This window comes from Oenanthe melanoleuca, chromosome 4A (assembly GCF_029582105.1).
Source record: "Oenanthe melanoleuca isolate GR-GAL-2019-014 chromosome 4A, OMel1.0, whole genome shotgun sequence".
In the NCBI taxonomy this organism is placed as follows: domain Eukaryota; kingdom Metazoa; phylum Chordata; class Aves; order Passeriformes; family Muscicapidae; genus Oenanthe; species Oenanthe melanoleuca.
This window is the reverse complement of record NC_079338.1, coordinates 10,319,403-10,336,162: the sequence shown is the minus strand read 5'-3', so window position 1 is coordinate 10,336,162 and position 16,760 is coordinate 10,319,403. Positions and strand designations below refer to the sequence as shown.

The following is a 16,760-nucleotide window of genomic DNA, read 5'->3' as shown; positions in this document are numbered from 1 at the left end:
TCCACACTGAGATGTTCCAGTGATATAAGAAATCCCTTCAGAGTACTGGGGTGCTGGAGAGTGCAGCTGCTGATTTGTGGCTCTGAGGCACGGCATTGCCTTCAACTGCTGCTCCTTGATTCAACCCCACGTTCTGCTTAACATCTGCAGCTACAAAATGTTGCCCTTTTTTGATAGGTATGATTTATTTTTTTCTTTGTGCCACAAAGCTCTTGCTTTCCTTTAGCCTGAGTTTCAAGTATTGTTAAGATACATCGTCTCTGAAGAAAGTAACCATAGTGAAGTGGGTACTCCCTGGTTTACCACATCTTTCAAGTTCATATTAAAAATACTTTTCTGAACATGTCTTTGTTCCAAGGCAGAGTGCTTAATGGCTTGTGGAGCTCTTATTACTTTGAATACACTTACAGAAACCTTCGTGTTACTGTGTTTATTAGAATATGCATATTATTAGAATATAATGTTTGTAAATAAAAGGCTATGAAATTTACTGGACATTTTTTGAAAGAACAGGGATTTTCTTATTTTCCTCCCACCAACATTTTTAGAAAAATTGCTTCAGAAAATAAGAGAAGCAGTTACAATACAAAGTGATCAGAGCCAGCAGGCATGACATAGATATTAAATTAAAAGCATTTCAAATGGTGCAACAGATGGAAACAAGTTATTTCACTTGAGTGAGTGTTAGATATTTGTGTTGCATGCACAGTGCCTGTGTTTCTGCAGAGATTAGTCACGAAGCAGGAGTTGGATATTGGATGTGAAGAGCGCAAATGATCATTGTTTGCTGTGAATATATTTAGAGTCTCCTGCAGAAAGCTTTGACAGGTGCTCTGGATCCCTCACACAGGTGTTAGCTCATCTCCCACGGTCCGTGCAGAAAGGAGTGTGTGGTTACAGGTACAGCACTGGCGAAAGCTCTCGCGGAGGGCAGAGCTCAGTGAACTGCTGTACATCCACTCATTAAGTCTCTGACACTCTCTGAACCTGAGGGAGGCCCATGCCATAAATCTTAAGCATTCAGGATGGTGGAGCTGCAGTCTGGAGCAGAGTGTTGGCATTGCACATACTGCTGCTGTTGGCAAGGCACTGCTTATCCTGGAGCAGCTGAGCAGAACCTTCTCTTCAGCAGGGTATGAAAGGCAGATACCAGCACCTTCCCATTTCTCTCCAGCAGGGAGTTCAGCTGTGTACCAAGAGAAGCCTCTTGTGCTTCTCCTGCAAGCATCTGCTTTGTTGTTAAGATTGCCACAGGCAGAAAGCTGAAGAGGTCACAAAAAACATAAATCCACAGCATTTAAATTTAACTCCCACAAGAGTGTTACAAAGTCTTCTTTCTAAAACCTCTTTGTTTAAAAGTGCGTGGTATGTGATGTCTTTCCTTTAAAAGAAATGTTTCTTGTGGGCAGCTTGTGGGGGATGGTGGGATCAGGATGAAAAGTGTTCTGTTAACAGAGAAGATCGTGAATTACCAGGACAGATTTAAGAATAGAAGGCTTGGCTGTATCTGTGGTGCCTGGTCTGAGATCTTGAACTCCCTCTTGTAAAGACACAAGCAGGACAATGTATTCTAATCAGCACATACCTAAGTATAGTCCTTAAGTACCTAACATGTTTTTTAAAATCATCTCCCCAAAAAAATCAGTTGATTTTTATGGCACATATATATCTTTTCTCACCTTTAATCCATTTTAAGCTTAAACTCCTATTTTATTTCTTTCAAACTCCAATGCTTTATACTTCAAAATGAGTCATAATTATCTGACTCACAACCTTTCAAAAGGAATGTTCTAATAGTACTCAGAATCAATGGTATATTTTTTAAAAATCAGTATGTAACAGAGATGCCAGGTAAACAAAATCCTTTCATATTTCATATTTTGGCCCTGAGAAGATGTTGACTTTTCCTGGAAAATGGCTGGATTGACTCCTGGGTCTCTTCCACCATCAGAAATGTGTCATAATTACAGAGATTCTGAATAGCAAGTGATTTTTTAAAATTTTTCTTTTTCTTTTTCTTTTTCTTTTTCTTTTTCTTTTTCTTTTTCTTTTTCTTTTTCTTTTTCTTTTTCTTTTTCTTTTTCTTTTTCTTTTTCTTAATTAAAACCATGCATTATAATTTGGTCAGTTTGTGGGACAAAAGACTCATTTTGTGCTTGAGTTTTAACATGACTTTACAGGAAAGAAAATATATTTGTTTTTGTTTTTTTAGCTTTGTGGCCAGTAATCTGAAAACAAAGGTAGTTCAGATTTTACACCATCTCAAGTTTGGAAGTAGCTTGGGAGATAAACGAAAGTGAGTAGAAAATAACAGTACAAATAGCACTGCCTGTTCCAAGCTGCTCAGGCTACCTGCAGTACCTTCTCAGGTAGACTAGAACAGTTTTCAGAAAGTTAAGCACAGGTTTCTCAGTAAAATCAAGGTTATGTTCAGCCTGTCTTACACTTTGCTACTCAAGATGGACCTTTTTATTTGCATTTTAAACATATTAGCTATTTTTTTAAATACCAAAGCTTTAATTCACATATATATCAGATTGGCAGTTTGGGCCAGAGAGGTTTTTATTCTGGTTTACATTTATCTTACTGAAGCTGTGCTAATGGACAAGTGCCCTCATTGTGGCATGCATGAGGTGTGGTGCTGCTGGTGTTCCCACTTAACACCCTTGCAGCCTAAGTGACTTGTTTTTATCATTGCAAGCTGGCATTTTTCATACACCCATAAAATTCACACAAACATTTCAGTGTGAACAGAAGACCCTGCACACAAGAAATTAATGTACATTATTAGGGTTTTATTTGACCACAGTCGTGCATATAAAAACCAAACTGTGTAAAGTTTAATGAGTCAAGTATGTCATAATAATTGGGCACACTGGAAGATACCAAGGTTGTGGTGATGGGTTTGTACAGCACTCAGTACCAAGGAACTATAATTGTGATCAGGGTTTCCAAAGTCATCTTGAAAAGCAGATAAGAAATAAAGACCCTTTAGCATTTTGTGATGGAGTTGTGAAATGGTGACCAAAGTAATCTTGAACAGGATCATGACCAGAGTGTTCAAGGATGCTTGGATCTGAACATGTGTTTTGAATTGCTTTCCAGTAAATGGTTGGTAAAATATGAATGGATTAATCCTTATGCCTTTCATTTGCAATTTAATAATATCCCCCCTCCTGCTGCCTGAACATGCTGTTTTATTTTATTTGCTCTCCTAAAAAGAAATGCAAACTGAAGTAAGTGTGTATATTTGAAGAAGACATTAGATAGAACAAAGCAAGCTAAGTAGTTCTTTATAAAAAGAACCAGATAAAACATTGGAATTTCATCATTGAGAAAACTGATGCCATAAGTGAAGTAGCAAGAGTAAATTACAGTTTTATTTTGTGCTCTTCTGTGAGGTTTTAGGTTGGGATTTTTTGTTTTCAGGGTATTTTTTTTTGTTTGTTTGTGAGAGCATATCTTTTTCTAGGTAGGATGAGAAGTCATGTTATAGCAAATATCTCAGGAAGATTTGGATCCAATTTCAAGTGGTAGCTTCCTTGGTTTCCTCCTACCCTCAGGAATTTTCACTGTTAACCATTCTAGAAATAGCTACTTTCAGAAATGCATCTTTTCTCACCTGAATTTTAAACAATATTTTCTTCATGACAGAATTCAGTGTCTTAATTAAAATGTAAAAGATGGTTTTATTGGCTGCAGGTAAATGCAGTTCACTTCAGTTTAAATATTTTAATATGATGGGCTTGTCTGTAAAGGAAGCTCTCCAGTCTGATTGCCTGGAGCTCCCTCATTCTGCATTCAGGGGCACTGCTGTGCTGATCTCCTCAGGGCTCAAGGTAGAGAGAATTGTTGCTTTTCATTCTGTGTATGAAAATGAAAGCAAAAGAAAGCAGTAGAGGCATTGTCTGTCTCTAAGAGTAAGCCTGTATTCTTACTGTAAGAGGTAATGTTAATGGTAACCCTTGCTTTATTACAACAAGGAGGTCAGGATGGAGCCCTGGAAAATGGCAACTGCTCTGAGACAGGCTGCATATTATTCCATTATGAAGTAGTCCTATTAGTCTGTTGGCTGGAGCTGGCAGTGAGAGTTGTCTGGAATCCAAGACAATTGGCAGAAGAAAGTGGAGGAAATAAAATAATTTCACAGCTGAGGAATACCCAGAACACAAAATTGAGGAACTGGTGTGAGCAACATGCAATAATGCTGCTGAGATGGAGCTCCTGGGCACCTCCCCTCCCAAAGAGCTGCTGAAACAGGCTGACACTGCCTGTGGCACAGGGGGATTTTGACAGACCTACTTTATAGGAAATTGATATGGACCAAGGGGAAATTACTTGCTCATGAAAAGACTAATGAAGGAGGAATAGTGTCTGAGGTATTGTAACCTCCAACCCCTGACTCCAAAACTACCAGGCTGTTGTGTCCAGGGTAGAAATGCACTGGATGGCACACCTGGGAGCATCCTGCTTTACAATTCACTCATTAATGATACCATCCAGTGGAAAAGCATGCATGACAGTCCACCATTAACATATCTCTGTTGTTAGCTTCATACATCTTTTCTTTAAACAAACAAAATCCAAACCTACTTGTAAATGTTCCTAGTAACACTTCAGTTGTTTATAGTAAGAACTGGAAGTAAAAAAAAAAAAAAAAAAGGTGTCAGAGAAGTTTTGACTTTAGCTTCTAGGCAATAGACAGTAGAAATGTCAGGTCTTATACAACCTTGTTGTGTCAGGAATACTCACAGTCACTTAAACACAGACAAACTAAATACCATTAGAAAGCAAAAATAAATTTTAAAAAGACATAAAACATCTATTAACTTGTGAGAAGTGGGGCATCTTTTGAGATTCTGGCCTGCAGCCTTCCTGGGATCTGAGTGCAAAAAAAGACCTATCTGGTTAGCAAGTTTCAGTGGTGGGCCTGATTTGACTGGAGGGAGGATGGAAATGCAAGTAAAACAGATGTCTGGGTTCATTGGATTATACTGATTCTTAGGATGGCTCAGCTGCTATTTAGTATGGAAAGTAAGATTTCTATTTATTTGGCTTCAGTAGCTGCATTTTGTTTGGTTTGTTTTGGGGTTTAGGTTTTTTTAGAGTTTGTTTTTGGTTTTGGTGGGTTGTTTGTTTTTGTTTCTTTTTGTTGTTGGTTGTTTTAGTTTTTGGGTTTATTGGTTTAGTGGGGGGGATTGGTTTTTGTTTTTTCTTTTTTTTTAAGTAAATTCTGCTTACCTCTGTTACCACTCTGCCTCTGAGCATTTTCCTTCCTTGGCAGGAAACACCAGTCTGTCATGACCTAAAGTTTCATATCTTCTCTTGACATGCTTGAGAATTCACAGACTTCTGTCATACCATCACTTCCTCTCCTGGACACGATGGCATGTGGCAGCTCACTCTGAGAACAAGTGCAGTGTTAAATCTCCAATAATAAATATTCACCTTGCACCTAATGCCAAAATAATGGCTTATCATGATTTTCCATTCGTTAACTACTGCTCAGGACCTTTCTCCCTCATTTGTGGACATTCCAATTTTTTCACATCAGGTTATAAAGCAACTTGGTTTTGTGCTGTCCTTGGAAACATGTGCATCCACATCAAGAGCAGTTTTATAGCTTAGCAAAAAAAAATTGCTTTTTTTTTTTTTTTGAGGAATGAGGTTGAACTAGCAGTAGTCAAAATAATCTCTTTAACAGCCAAAGTATGTGTTTGATCATGTGTTTTTTTCAAATAGGAAAAAAACCCTGTAAATCAACTGAGATTAATTAAGGGAAAAATACCAAAATTCTTTCTCAAACATGAAGATTGTTCTGATTGTCAGTAGAAAGTAGTTTGTAAAAAGAGCTTAAGACTAAGGCATAGCCTTTTAAATTTTTTTTGTGGCTCAGTGATGTTAGAATAATAGTGTAATTAAACTTAATTTAATTACACATTTGTTTTTTTGGAAAACAAGTAACAATATGACTGTGGGTTCATAGATATTCTATAGGGTTTTCTGATCACAGAGATTAGGTCACAAACTGTGTGGAAGACCTAATGCTATAAAATTTTAACAAAACTGTTAGTTCAAAAATGCAAATGAACACTGAGGACCAAAATAATTCACCTTTTAGCTTTTCCTTATAAAAACAAAGGTTTATTTGCCTTTAAATAGGCTGGTAAAACTAAATTAGCATCTTAACAGTGCATGCAGAATAGATAGTCAGGAATAAGAAGCTGTCAATACAAACCTGAAATAGAAGAAATAAGAATAGGCAGGCAATTGCATTTGTTAGAAGATATTCTTGGTGGTCCTCCAGTAGGAAAATTTTGCAAATACTGGGAGGACCAAATCAGAGCTGTCACCTGCAGCCAGCAGCAGCTCCATGTTGGCTCTAAGAGAAGGTTGGAGAAGGTCCTGCTTAGTCAGATTGTTCACAGACTGTTTTTTATTCTCTGATTACTCACCAATTGGGGATGGGCTCCTTGCATAAATGAGCACACTCTGCTATGAAAATATACTTTCATTCAGGTGAGTCACAGTTCAGAAGTATTCCTGAGTCTTAGACCTGATAATAAATAATGGGTGAATCCAGAACTGTTTGGAATATTCTCAGTTTTTAAGATCAGGTGATCTTTGAGAATGTGTTTGCTTCTTTGCAAGAAGGGATGATTCCTGGAATACTTGCTTTTCTCTGCAGTACAGAATCTACATAAAAACTATGCCATTAATATGTCTGTAAAAGAAACATGATCTGTGAGCTATACGCTCAGTGTATGTGAGGGCACTCAGCTCATTAATCCCACTTCATTGATTATTCGCATGGAATTAGAGGGTTTACAGACCATTTAAATTATTAGGAAGTTGCCAGACTTTCTAACATAATTTTTATTTTTCCCTTTTTTTCCACCTGTAAGTTAATGCTTTTTATTTGTTACTTCAGCAGGTAATTTTTTATGGTAGCTTTTCTGCTTTGTATCCTGCTGTTATATAGTTTAACAAAATGCCTTTTATAACAGCATATTTATTTCCTCAGTCATGCCTCTGGGAATAAATTCTTACTGTATTATAATTTCTTTTGTATCTTTTCTTTTCTTTTCTGTGGTTGAGAACCTCTGCAAACTTTCCTTTCAGAAATTACCTCTTATTTCCTTTCTGAGTCTCACCAGCTCTTATTTGCTGCTGGTATCCACAGCTGGTCATGTCCTGTTACAGTGACTTAAATACTAAAGAAATTCCTTAACATCATTTCTAGTTTTTACATCTAGAGCTCCAGGAAGAAAATCAAAATTTCACACCTGACTGCTGATTTTAGATGTTCTCTGTGATGCTGTGTCAATGAGCTGATATTGTGGAGAATCCTTTTTGAAATTGCTTTAACAATTTTTAGTGATTCTGAATGGTAGCATTTATGGTGGAAAATGGGATGGTATTTCAGAAGTGGCAATGCTGTACATTTCAGTGTAGAAGCCATGTCTTACTGGTAATCACTTTGCTTTTTGCAAAGTTAAATATGCAGCATTTTTTCAGAAGTGTTTAATGGATGTCTTGGTTTAGAGACAAATTTTAGGAGAAAATGCCCTGGAATTAGTGCTTCCTCTAGATAGAGGGGAGTTTATCAATGAGAGAAATGAATACCAGTGGGTGAAAGTGAAAAAAACCCCAAAATGTTTATTACCCAAAGAAAGGGTGGATGCAAGGCACAGAAGAGGATGGAATAAATGCTGGATATTGACATTTCAAAGCTTGACCCACACCCACCATGGTGGCAGGGCAGAGGTGGTGGCTGCCCCTGGTCTGGGGAAGGGCACAGGAGCTCGTGCAGAGCAGATGGGAACATTCTGCCCCTGGTCTCCTCACAGCAGGCAAGCCTGGTGGGTTCTGGTGTCCTTTCCTTGGCTGCCTTGATATGTCCTGGGGCCAGGACTGCCTGGCACAGCCCCCACAGGCTTCCTAGAGCAGATGGGAAAAAACCCACAAGCTGAAACAGTTCAAGGGGGAAAAAAACCTCAAAAAACCCTCAAAACCAAACCCAAAAAACCCCCAAACCACCACCACGACAACAACCAAAAAAAACCCACACACACCCTCCCTCCCCCAAAGAAAAAACCAAACCAAACCAAAAAAAGAAATCAACCACCAAAGAACTGAAGGATCTCTGCTGGAGTCCAGAGAAAAGGGTGGGGAATGAAAAAAAGAAACTTCTTGTCCAAGCAAGCCACAACTAATCCAACAACAGGAGCAATGTCACATCCTGGTCCATGGTGTCCCAAGCACACCCCAGTGTTTGAACCCTCTGGATTCCCCACTGGGGTTCCCTGGCTCCAGCCCTGCCCCTGGCTCATAGTAAATCTACAGCAGCCATTTCTGGGCATAAAGCAGATGATTAAGGAATAGAGGTCACCATAAAATCACCCCAAGACAATGGGGCTGGTTGTAAATTGTTGTTAAATCCAGTTTTTGAGAAGTGAAATTATTGATGTCCATTGTTAATGAATTAACATTTTTCTGGGAAACCTTTTTTTAATACAAATGGGCCTTGCTCATCCCTGTTCAGCAGTGGTATGATTAGAAGTGCTGCTGTGCTGTATTGTATTGCAGTTTACAGTCTTTTTATGATCCAGAGCCCCAGCACCTCACAGATCAGGCTCCTTCACTCTGTGATGCAGGCTCCTTCCATGGAAAGAACCCAGGGTCACAAGAATTTTGTGCTTTTCCTACAGAGCAGAACAACAAAGAAATTATTTTTCCTGCAATGCCCATGAATGACCATGTTTACAAATTGAAATATTTTCATTTTTGTCCAAAATGGTCATTATTCATTCTCTATAAAGGATGGGAAATAATGATGTGTTTTCCCAAATAAGTACATGTGAAAAAAAATCATCTTTGTCTGCATTTTTATTTTCTTTCTGGTACAAGATGAGTTCCTCAGGACAGCAGAATGGTTAATGGCTGAGAGCCTTCAGCTTAAGGGATATCAGCTGTAGTCCCATGAAGCAATAATATGTGCTCCTCATTTGTGTTGTCATATTATAAGTCACAGACTTTGTTGCTTCTGAAAGATTTTAACACTCTGTTAAGAAGCCACCATAATTTCTTACTGAAAAAGACCATACAAAGATTTCAGAGTTGTGGACTATAAAGGAATAAAACATCTAGATTTCATTGAATCAACTCTGAATCGAGTTTGGATACCAGGAAAAAATACACCTTAACATTCTGACTTTTAGGCAGGCCTAACATTTGTCATGTAGCTCCTCACAGAGCTCTCAAGGTGCTACTCAAGGAAGGAAAGGTGTTTTGCAGACAGGTAATGTAATCCCATGTTAATTTTTAAAGAATAAAGAGTGATCAGTGGATTGTAGCAACACAGGACAAAACACAACCAAAAATAAATGTTTCAAGCCAGTTTAAGTGCTACAAAGTTGGTACTATTTATTACTACACTGAAATTAGTATGTATTATCTCATTATTTCACTCTATCTGCTGCATGATGCAGAATAATGTCAGGAATGGTTAGAGGGCGTACCTCAAATATAGTTTGAAAGTTTGATTGTATTAATTACATTTCAGATTTTAACACCCTTGTCTGTCTGTCTTAGTCTGTTCACAGTTTTCCAGAGGAGTTTATGCCATCTTTGGATTCTATGACCAGATGTCAATGAACACCCTGACGTCGTTCTGCGGGGCCCTTCACACGTCCTTCATCACGCCGAGCTTCCCCACCGATGCAGATGTGCAGTTTGTCATCCAGATGAGGCCAGCATTAAAAGGAGCCATCCTGAGTCTCTTGACTTACTATAAGTGGGAAAAGTTTGTGTACCTCTATGACACAGAACGAGGTAAGCACTATCATTTTAACTGATTTTCTGTTTCACAGCTTGCTCTGAGTGCTACCAGTGTTGGTACGTGCAGCCCAGTTTTCTTCTGCATTTAGGCAGAACATTCTGATGGTCCTGGAAAAAAAATTTGTTCTGAATAAAGTAAAATAATGGATAAATAACAGGGAGGCATCTTCATGTTATTGATAATTTTTAAAGAGATTGCCTGAGAATATTGTTAGCAGTGTAAGTATTCAGTTTGTTATGCCTGGTTTCCACAGAACTGCAGACTCCACATTTGCCAGGGTGTTTGAGTCCTTGCAAAATAAATTAGGTCAACACTATGAAATAGGGTGATAAGCAGGACCTTCTACTGTGCATAACATTGCAAATCTCACACTACTTTACATAAATGCACATTTCTCCTGTCACTGGACAAAGACAATCCATGTTAAGATGTGCTCTGGAGATGTCTAAGCATTAATAATGATCTAAGCATATATTGTGTAAGATCTCTGCTGGAGTCCAGAGAAAAAGGTGGGGAAAGAAAGAAAAGAAGCTTCTTGCCTAAGGAAGCCAAAACCAATCTATCATCAGTAACAAGGTATCTCAGCTGTGCTCATCTGGAGAAAAGGTGCTCTAGATAGCTCACATGCCTGAGACAAATTGACATACATGCCAAGAATGCCAGAGTTATAGTTAAATAAGTGGAAACACATTAAAACCAGTATTTTCACACTTAAGCCAATTGGTAACTATTAATAAGCAGAAAATGTAGCAAATACTGTCAAAAAGATATCTAGACATCAGAAACCATTTTGTGTGAGGATCTTTCAGCTTCCACCTGCTCTGAGTGTATTGAATTTGCTGCATTTGCTGAATTTGCTCTGTTACAGATTTCACCTGGGTAGCATTTTTTATATCAGATAGATGTGCCACTGCCCTTCTTACCAGCTTTATGATTTTTAACTTCAAGAAGATTTTCAGATCAAAGGGATCTCAATAGAGACAAAGAAGCTTAGATTCTGTTACTGGCTCCCATGACAAAATTTCCTTAGGCTACTGCATATTGTTAAGGATCAAGTCTTCAGTGGGTGTGCTTTTCATACTGAAGAATAGAAGCATCAAGCAAATAAGAGCACAACTAAAACCTAAAAAAACATATATTGAAGAAAAGTAATTTTCAGTCTGATTTAGGTGAATGCCAGGAGTTTCAAATTTTCTGAGTGATTTGGAGATGTTAAATATTTCCAGCACTGAAAAGCACTAGCTGTGAGATTAAGTAGGAAAATATGGAGAAGAATGCCATTACTTCTTAAGTCTTGTAAAATCACTACCCATACATCTGTTTTTCTGGCTTAGTCCATTTTTAAATGGAAGCTCCTGTGAGTAAGTGGTTTGTCTGAGTAAGAAAGGCTTATTTGATGTGGTCAAATACAGTGAACTTATAGTATGTGATGAAGTAAAATGCCATTAGTTCCAAGACTGATTAAACTTATCATGATTAGGACTAATAAAGTTTGCTTTGGAAAGAGTTTCACTAGTCATTCAAGAAATTTGGCACTTTAGGCTGGAAAATTTATCCAAAACAATAGGAGTTTCACTGGAACTTGTCTAGATGACATGACTGTCAGACTAAGTGAGATAATAATGGGAGTCAGGAGGAGGGGAGACTTTCAGCCTCAAACCTGTGTTTATTTGCAGTTCTCAATGTGTGTACAGTCTTTAGGTAGACACAGTCTGAGCTTATTATGATGGCTAATCCCTTTGGAACACTTCACTTATAATCTTACAATGACTAACCAAAATCCTGTTGTGAACCTTCAGCATTCACAGTGGTGTTACACTGGCCCTGTGTTGTGTCAGCCTTTCTGGCTGTCAGATGACAAATCTGAATGAGCCAACAGTGAAGGTCACTGTAGGATTATAAAATGTAGCACAGGGCAAGAAGATAAAGGACAACTGTGTCTTTAGATGGAAGAAACATCAGTATATACAGGTAGCTTGATGATGGGCTTTAAATTATTTGGGATAAACTTACACCACCTTATCTTCTTACCTGTTTGGTAACATATCTACTATTTGCTAAAATGGAAAAAAATGAACAGTTTGTCAGCCTCACTTATTGCTATTTCAGTTTGCTTAATAGAAACTTGGTAGCCATCCTATCAAGAGTTTTAATTCTCCCAGTATTATAATAAATTAAGAAATTTACTATAGGAGAGATGCAGGGCAATTAGGAACTGAGAAATGGAGGCTGGATTCCTTTGTTTGAGGAGTGGTATGACAGCACCTGAAACATTTGGCAATTCCAGTAAGCTCACCAATTTCTTTTGATAGGCCTTCAAATACCAAAAAACTCCCCAAAAGCTTGGACAGTAATAATGGGGAGCAACTGCTTGTGTCAGGTAGTGAATAGACTGTACATGTTCTTTTGCTAAGAAATGCAATCACTAGAGCTGTCCCAGTCTTTAATAATTCCAGGCTTAGATATTTAACTGCTTTGGGGCACAAACACTGTAGAGGGAATGTGTTGAGCAGTTAATTGTCAGTTCCTGAGATAAACTACCATTTAAATAGTGCTGTTCTAGGAATATTATAATCTCCCTGAGGACCTGAGAAATCACTAAATATTATATTATACTTTCTTATGTTTAGTATTATTTATGGACTGAATTGATGTTTCAAGTAGCTTTACCATATTCTGCTGAAGTGAAACACCACCTTGTATTAAACATTGCATATACTAATAAACCACAACATATTACATATGCCATATAAAACTGAGTAAACCTTCTTGTGGTTTTATTGAACTCTTTTGGTTTAAGCTTAGGAAAATGCAGCTTTGTAAAATTGTTTTCTTTTTGTTCCTTGCCATCAAATCATGTAATTGTATGATTTCCTCCTCAGTGATATTATGTAAACAATATGATGTTTGGCTCTTGCAATGAAGACAAAAGATAAATCTCAGACAATAGTATAAAATTAGGATGTATCATTAGATAGATAGGTGGTGAAGCTTTTAATCAGTTGAGTTAGTGTGTACATTGTATATAATTACATTCTTAAGTATAAAATAATATTTTCTGTTGCTATGGGATGACTGCTGTAGATTGTGCTCTCAAATGTATATTTATGTGAAGGTGTAAAATTCAGTTTCTTAAAAACTGCTAAAGCACACAGGAAAAAGAAAGGTGAGATTCACTAATTTCACCAGCAAGAATTATGTCTTGTCATTGTTAATTTCAGTTGATAAACTTATTCTTCTATGAAGAAACAGAAATTTAAGAGAAATTCTCTTCTAGTACCAGCAGGTAAAAACCCAAACCATGCTTTGCAGAGAGCAGTGATGCCTTATGAAATGGCTGCCAAGGGAAGAAAGGACATTAAATGGTGTGTACAAGAAATAATCATATGTTCACTCCATGCCACATGCTTTTCATTCAAGTGAAAGGGAAAGGCAGGGCTGATTTCTATTTGTACTAACTCACATCAGTAAGTTGACACTGTTGGTTGCTGTGAGGTGTGCAAAATATCAGATTAATTGTATGGTGCTAACTGCCTCAGTAGGCTTCTCTGCAGTAGGACTAAGACTAATTAAAGATTATGTCAGGATGAGATGAAATGAGGTGAGGTTATGTACAGGAAGCTATTAAGAATTTGGGTAGCACTTGTCAGGAAAGTCACCTTTTGTATCTCATGCTGAGGCTTATGTTTCTTCAAAACCCTCAGGTTTACTTTGAGTCTTCAGCTCTGTTTCTTCTCTTGCTTTACTTTAAATCAGATGTAGTTCCACTGAATTCAGAGAACTGAAGTAACAGGTGTGAATGGGTGTAGGGTTTCACAATCATCTTATTGTTACTTGAAAGTATGAAATACTTCTTAATTATAAAACTGGTATGGTGAACTATAACACTGAAGCTTTTGTTTATTTAAATTTACATTATGTTAAGTAACATTTTGGTTTATTTTTGCCAGAGAAACACAGTTTTGTGCAGATTGTTTCCTTTCCATCCAACAAGGACATTTTTTATGAGGTTATTTTGATTTGTCATACCTACTGTGCACAAAGACTGATTTCTACCAGGCAGATCATTTAAACAAAACCACACCAAGTGATTTCTGTGATTTGTGTCAAGTCTTCATCTTCTTCAGGTGATAGGAGTCATCACAAGACAGGAAAGCCAGCTGTGTTTGTGTAATGCCTTCCTACTCAGTGGCAGCTCAGTCTGGACAGAGCTATAGAGACATCTGGTTTTTGCAGTTTTGTGACCAAACCCCTCACTAAATCTGAAGTAATTTGGTTTTGATTTAGTCTATCAGTAGATATCTAGCAAGACCTAAAGTCAAGGAAAAAGAAGTCTTAATAAATATGGTATTGTTTATTTTTTTGGTTTTTTTTCATTGGCTAGCAGTGGCTAGATGAAGGCTGAGGCAGAGAGGTGTTAATCTAATGCTCCAGGTTATTTGGCTAAGGAGAGTTGAAAATATCTGCTTTAAAAGCAATTATATCTTTAATCCTCCTGCTACCAAAAGACAAACATTTGACCTGAATGTAATGGATAGGTAAGCATGCAGAAGGCCTCAAAATACAATTTCAGAAAATATGACCAGTCCTATTTCTTCTAAATATAAAACCTCCTGGTACTTCATTGCATAAAGTAATGCCAGGTGAAAGGAATGGGGAGGAAAAAGAAGTTATGACTGGAAGCTTTTCAATGATCATGTGTAAGGCATCAAATTGCCTTAAAATGGGCTCAGTACAAAGCAATGAGGTCTGATTCTCTGCTTCTGCTGAAGACAGAGAACAACTCTGTTGAGTTCTGCTTTTACAAAATGAGGTTAGTTATCTATTGCTATCAAAGGACAAGACACTTCTGTACTGCTTTCCCTGGAGAATGAGAGATTGGAGCTGATAAAAGAAGTGGTATGTAGAACCAGCCTCATTATAGCTTCCACAAAATTAAATTGATGGATTTTTATTTTTTAATTAAGTAAGAGTTGCACTGAAAGTTACTCATATGTAAAATATAATTTTTTTGTTGTTGTTGTTGTTTTGTGAAACATGGGGTAGGATTTATTTTTGTAATCTCAAAGGACTGTGCCTAATACTTGGTGAATTCCTAGGGATTTTAGAATGCTGGATTCTGGTGGACTGATTCTCTCCTGAAAACAGCAATGAAAAGTGTAAACTCAGAGAGTGACTGACTCTTGTTTATAAGCATCTTCCATCAGCAGAGAGGTGCAAAAGAAAATCATCCTTTCACATAGCTCGTTTCTTAGACTCTGTGCTGTCTTTCTGCATATCAGGAAGTTTTATTTTGTTATAAACATCATTCTTCAATGAAGGTGAAAATAAAAATAGTGGTAGTAGCTACACCAGCATTAGTAAACCTTGAATTCAGCACCTACTGTTCAGTCAAATGTCAAAAGAATTGATAGCTGTGCTGTTCATTAATATGTTTATTTTTCAGAGCAGGGAAGTTATCCCACTAGCTGAAAAACTACTCTGAATCCCTTACATAAAGAAAAAAGGAATTAATGCCAGCTTACAGTTTTCTCAGAACATGGGCTTGCTCCATTTTAAAATTGTAATTCTAGTTTGCTAAAATGTTTATACCTGTGTAATTCTTCTCAGTTGCACTTGTGAGGTTAATGTATTGAGTTTTGCTTATTCTTTCAAAAGTATGAAGAGTTTTAAAATTTTGACATTTTCTTCTGTAAGTGTCAATTTGTCTGTCTGTGGTGAAGAATAAAGAATCATACAAAGCTTGTTTGGGACTTTATAAAATACCAAAAGTGACCAAAAAAGGGAGGGTTATCTATGTAGATAAAATGTCTCATTTTCATTTCCCACTTTATACAGTGGGAAATGTACAGTAGGGAGTCAAATCCTGACAAGACCTCCTGTGTCACAGGACCAGGTGTCACAGGTCTCTACATTTTAGGACTTATGTGCCCCAGTAGCTGCCATGCAGAAATTTCCTTCTAGATCAAAACCACCTTGCAGCATGGCCACAAAATGTGGCATCTTTTGCATGGCTTTGCTTGAAAGAATGTGGTGTAGTTTCAGGTTTTCATGTTCTGCTACCACAGAGAACACACAGTGTAAAGATCCTTCTGATAGAATATTCATTATTTAGATTTAAAGAACAGTCTTCATGTACTTACACACAATACTTCATGTACTTACATGCAATAGGAAAATGATCTGTTTCTTTCACTATCACCCTTTTGGGCATGAGTGGTTTTACTATGTTATAATACCTAGAATTTATATTTATATAGAATTGAAAGTCATAGATACTTCTTAGAGATGCTTGTATGAAATAAAAGTAATTTAACCTCACAAGGAGGTAAACCTTGACATACCTATATTTAAGGCATATTGTTTCATTGCTTTCAACAGTATAATGTATGAACCAAAGCCCTATTCAGGAAACAAGCCAGGACCTTAACTGAAATATTTCAGGATTACTTTACTGTTTGATTTTACTGCCTGAATGTGTTCAGGAATAATCTGAGTCTGAACAGTTAAATCTAGCTTTTGATGATCACTTTCCATTTATTTCTTCTGAAATCTCTGAAGTCTCATTCCAAGTCCTTTTATCTTGGTCTCTGTGGTACACAGATCAGAAGAACATCCTTCCACTGATCCTTGCCCAAACAAACATTGAGATCCCATGTGGGAGAATGGATGTTGGCTAGTTTTTAGGTGGACTGAGATCCTTAAGCATTTTTCTCCTGGTCTTTCCCATTAGCTGCTATTTGTTTAGCTCACTCCTGGTAATCACTTAAACCATTTTTCTAGCTTATGAGCAAGAGGAATTAATCAACTTTGAAAGTCATCCAGCATGAGATGTGTCATGCTGGCAAGATGCAGCTTAAGACCAACAGCACAGAGTTCATGGGGGTATTCTGTATGGCAGCTTTGTGCCTCTTTACAG

At 37.4% G+C, this 16,760-nt stretch overlaps 1 protein-coding gene across 2 annotated transcripts in view; it reads left to right on the top strand.

Moving 5' to 3' along the window:
- Window positions 1–16,760, top strand: part of GRIA3 (glutamate ionotropic receptor AMPA type subunit 3) — a 143,522-nt gene that overhangs the window by 24,240 nt on the left and 102,522 nt on the right. For both annotated transcript variants that reach the window (XM_056491537.1, XM_056491538.1), the window contains exon 3: window positions 9,595–9,834. In XM_056491537.1, the coding sequence (XP_056347512.1) occupies window positions 9,595–9,834 (240 nt within the window). The remainder of the gene's footprint in view (window positions 1–9,594; window positions 9,835–16,760) is intronic.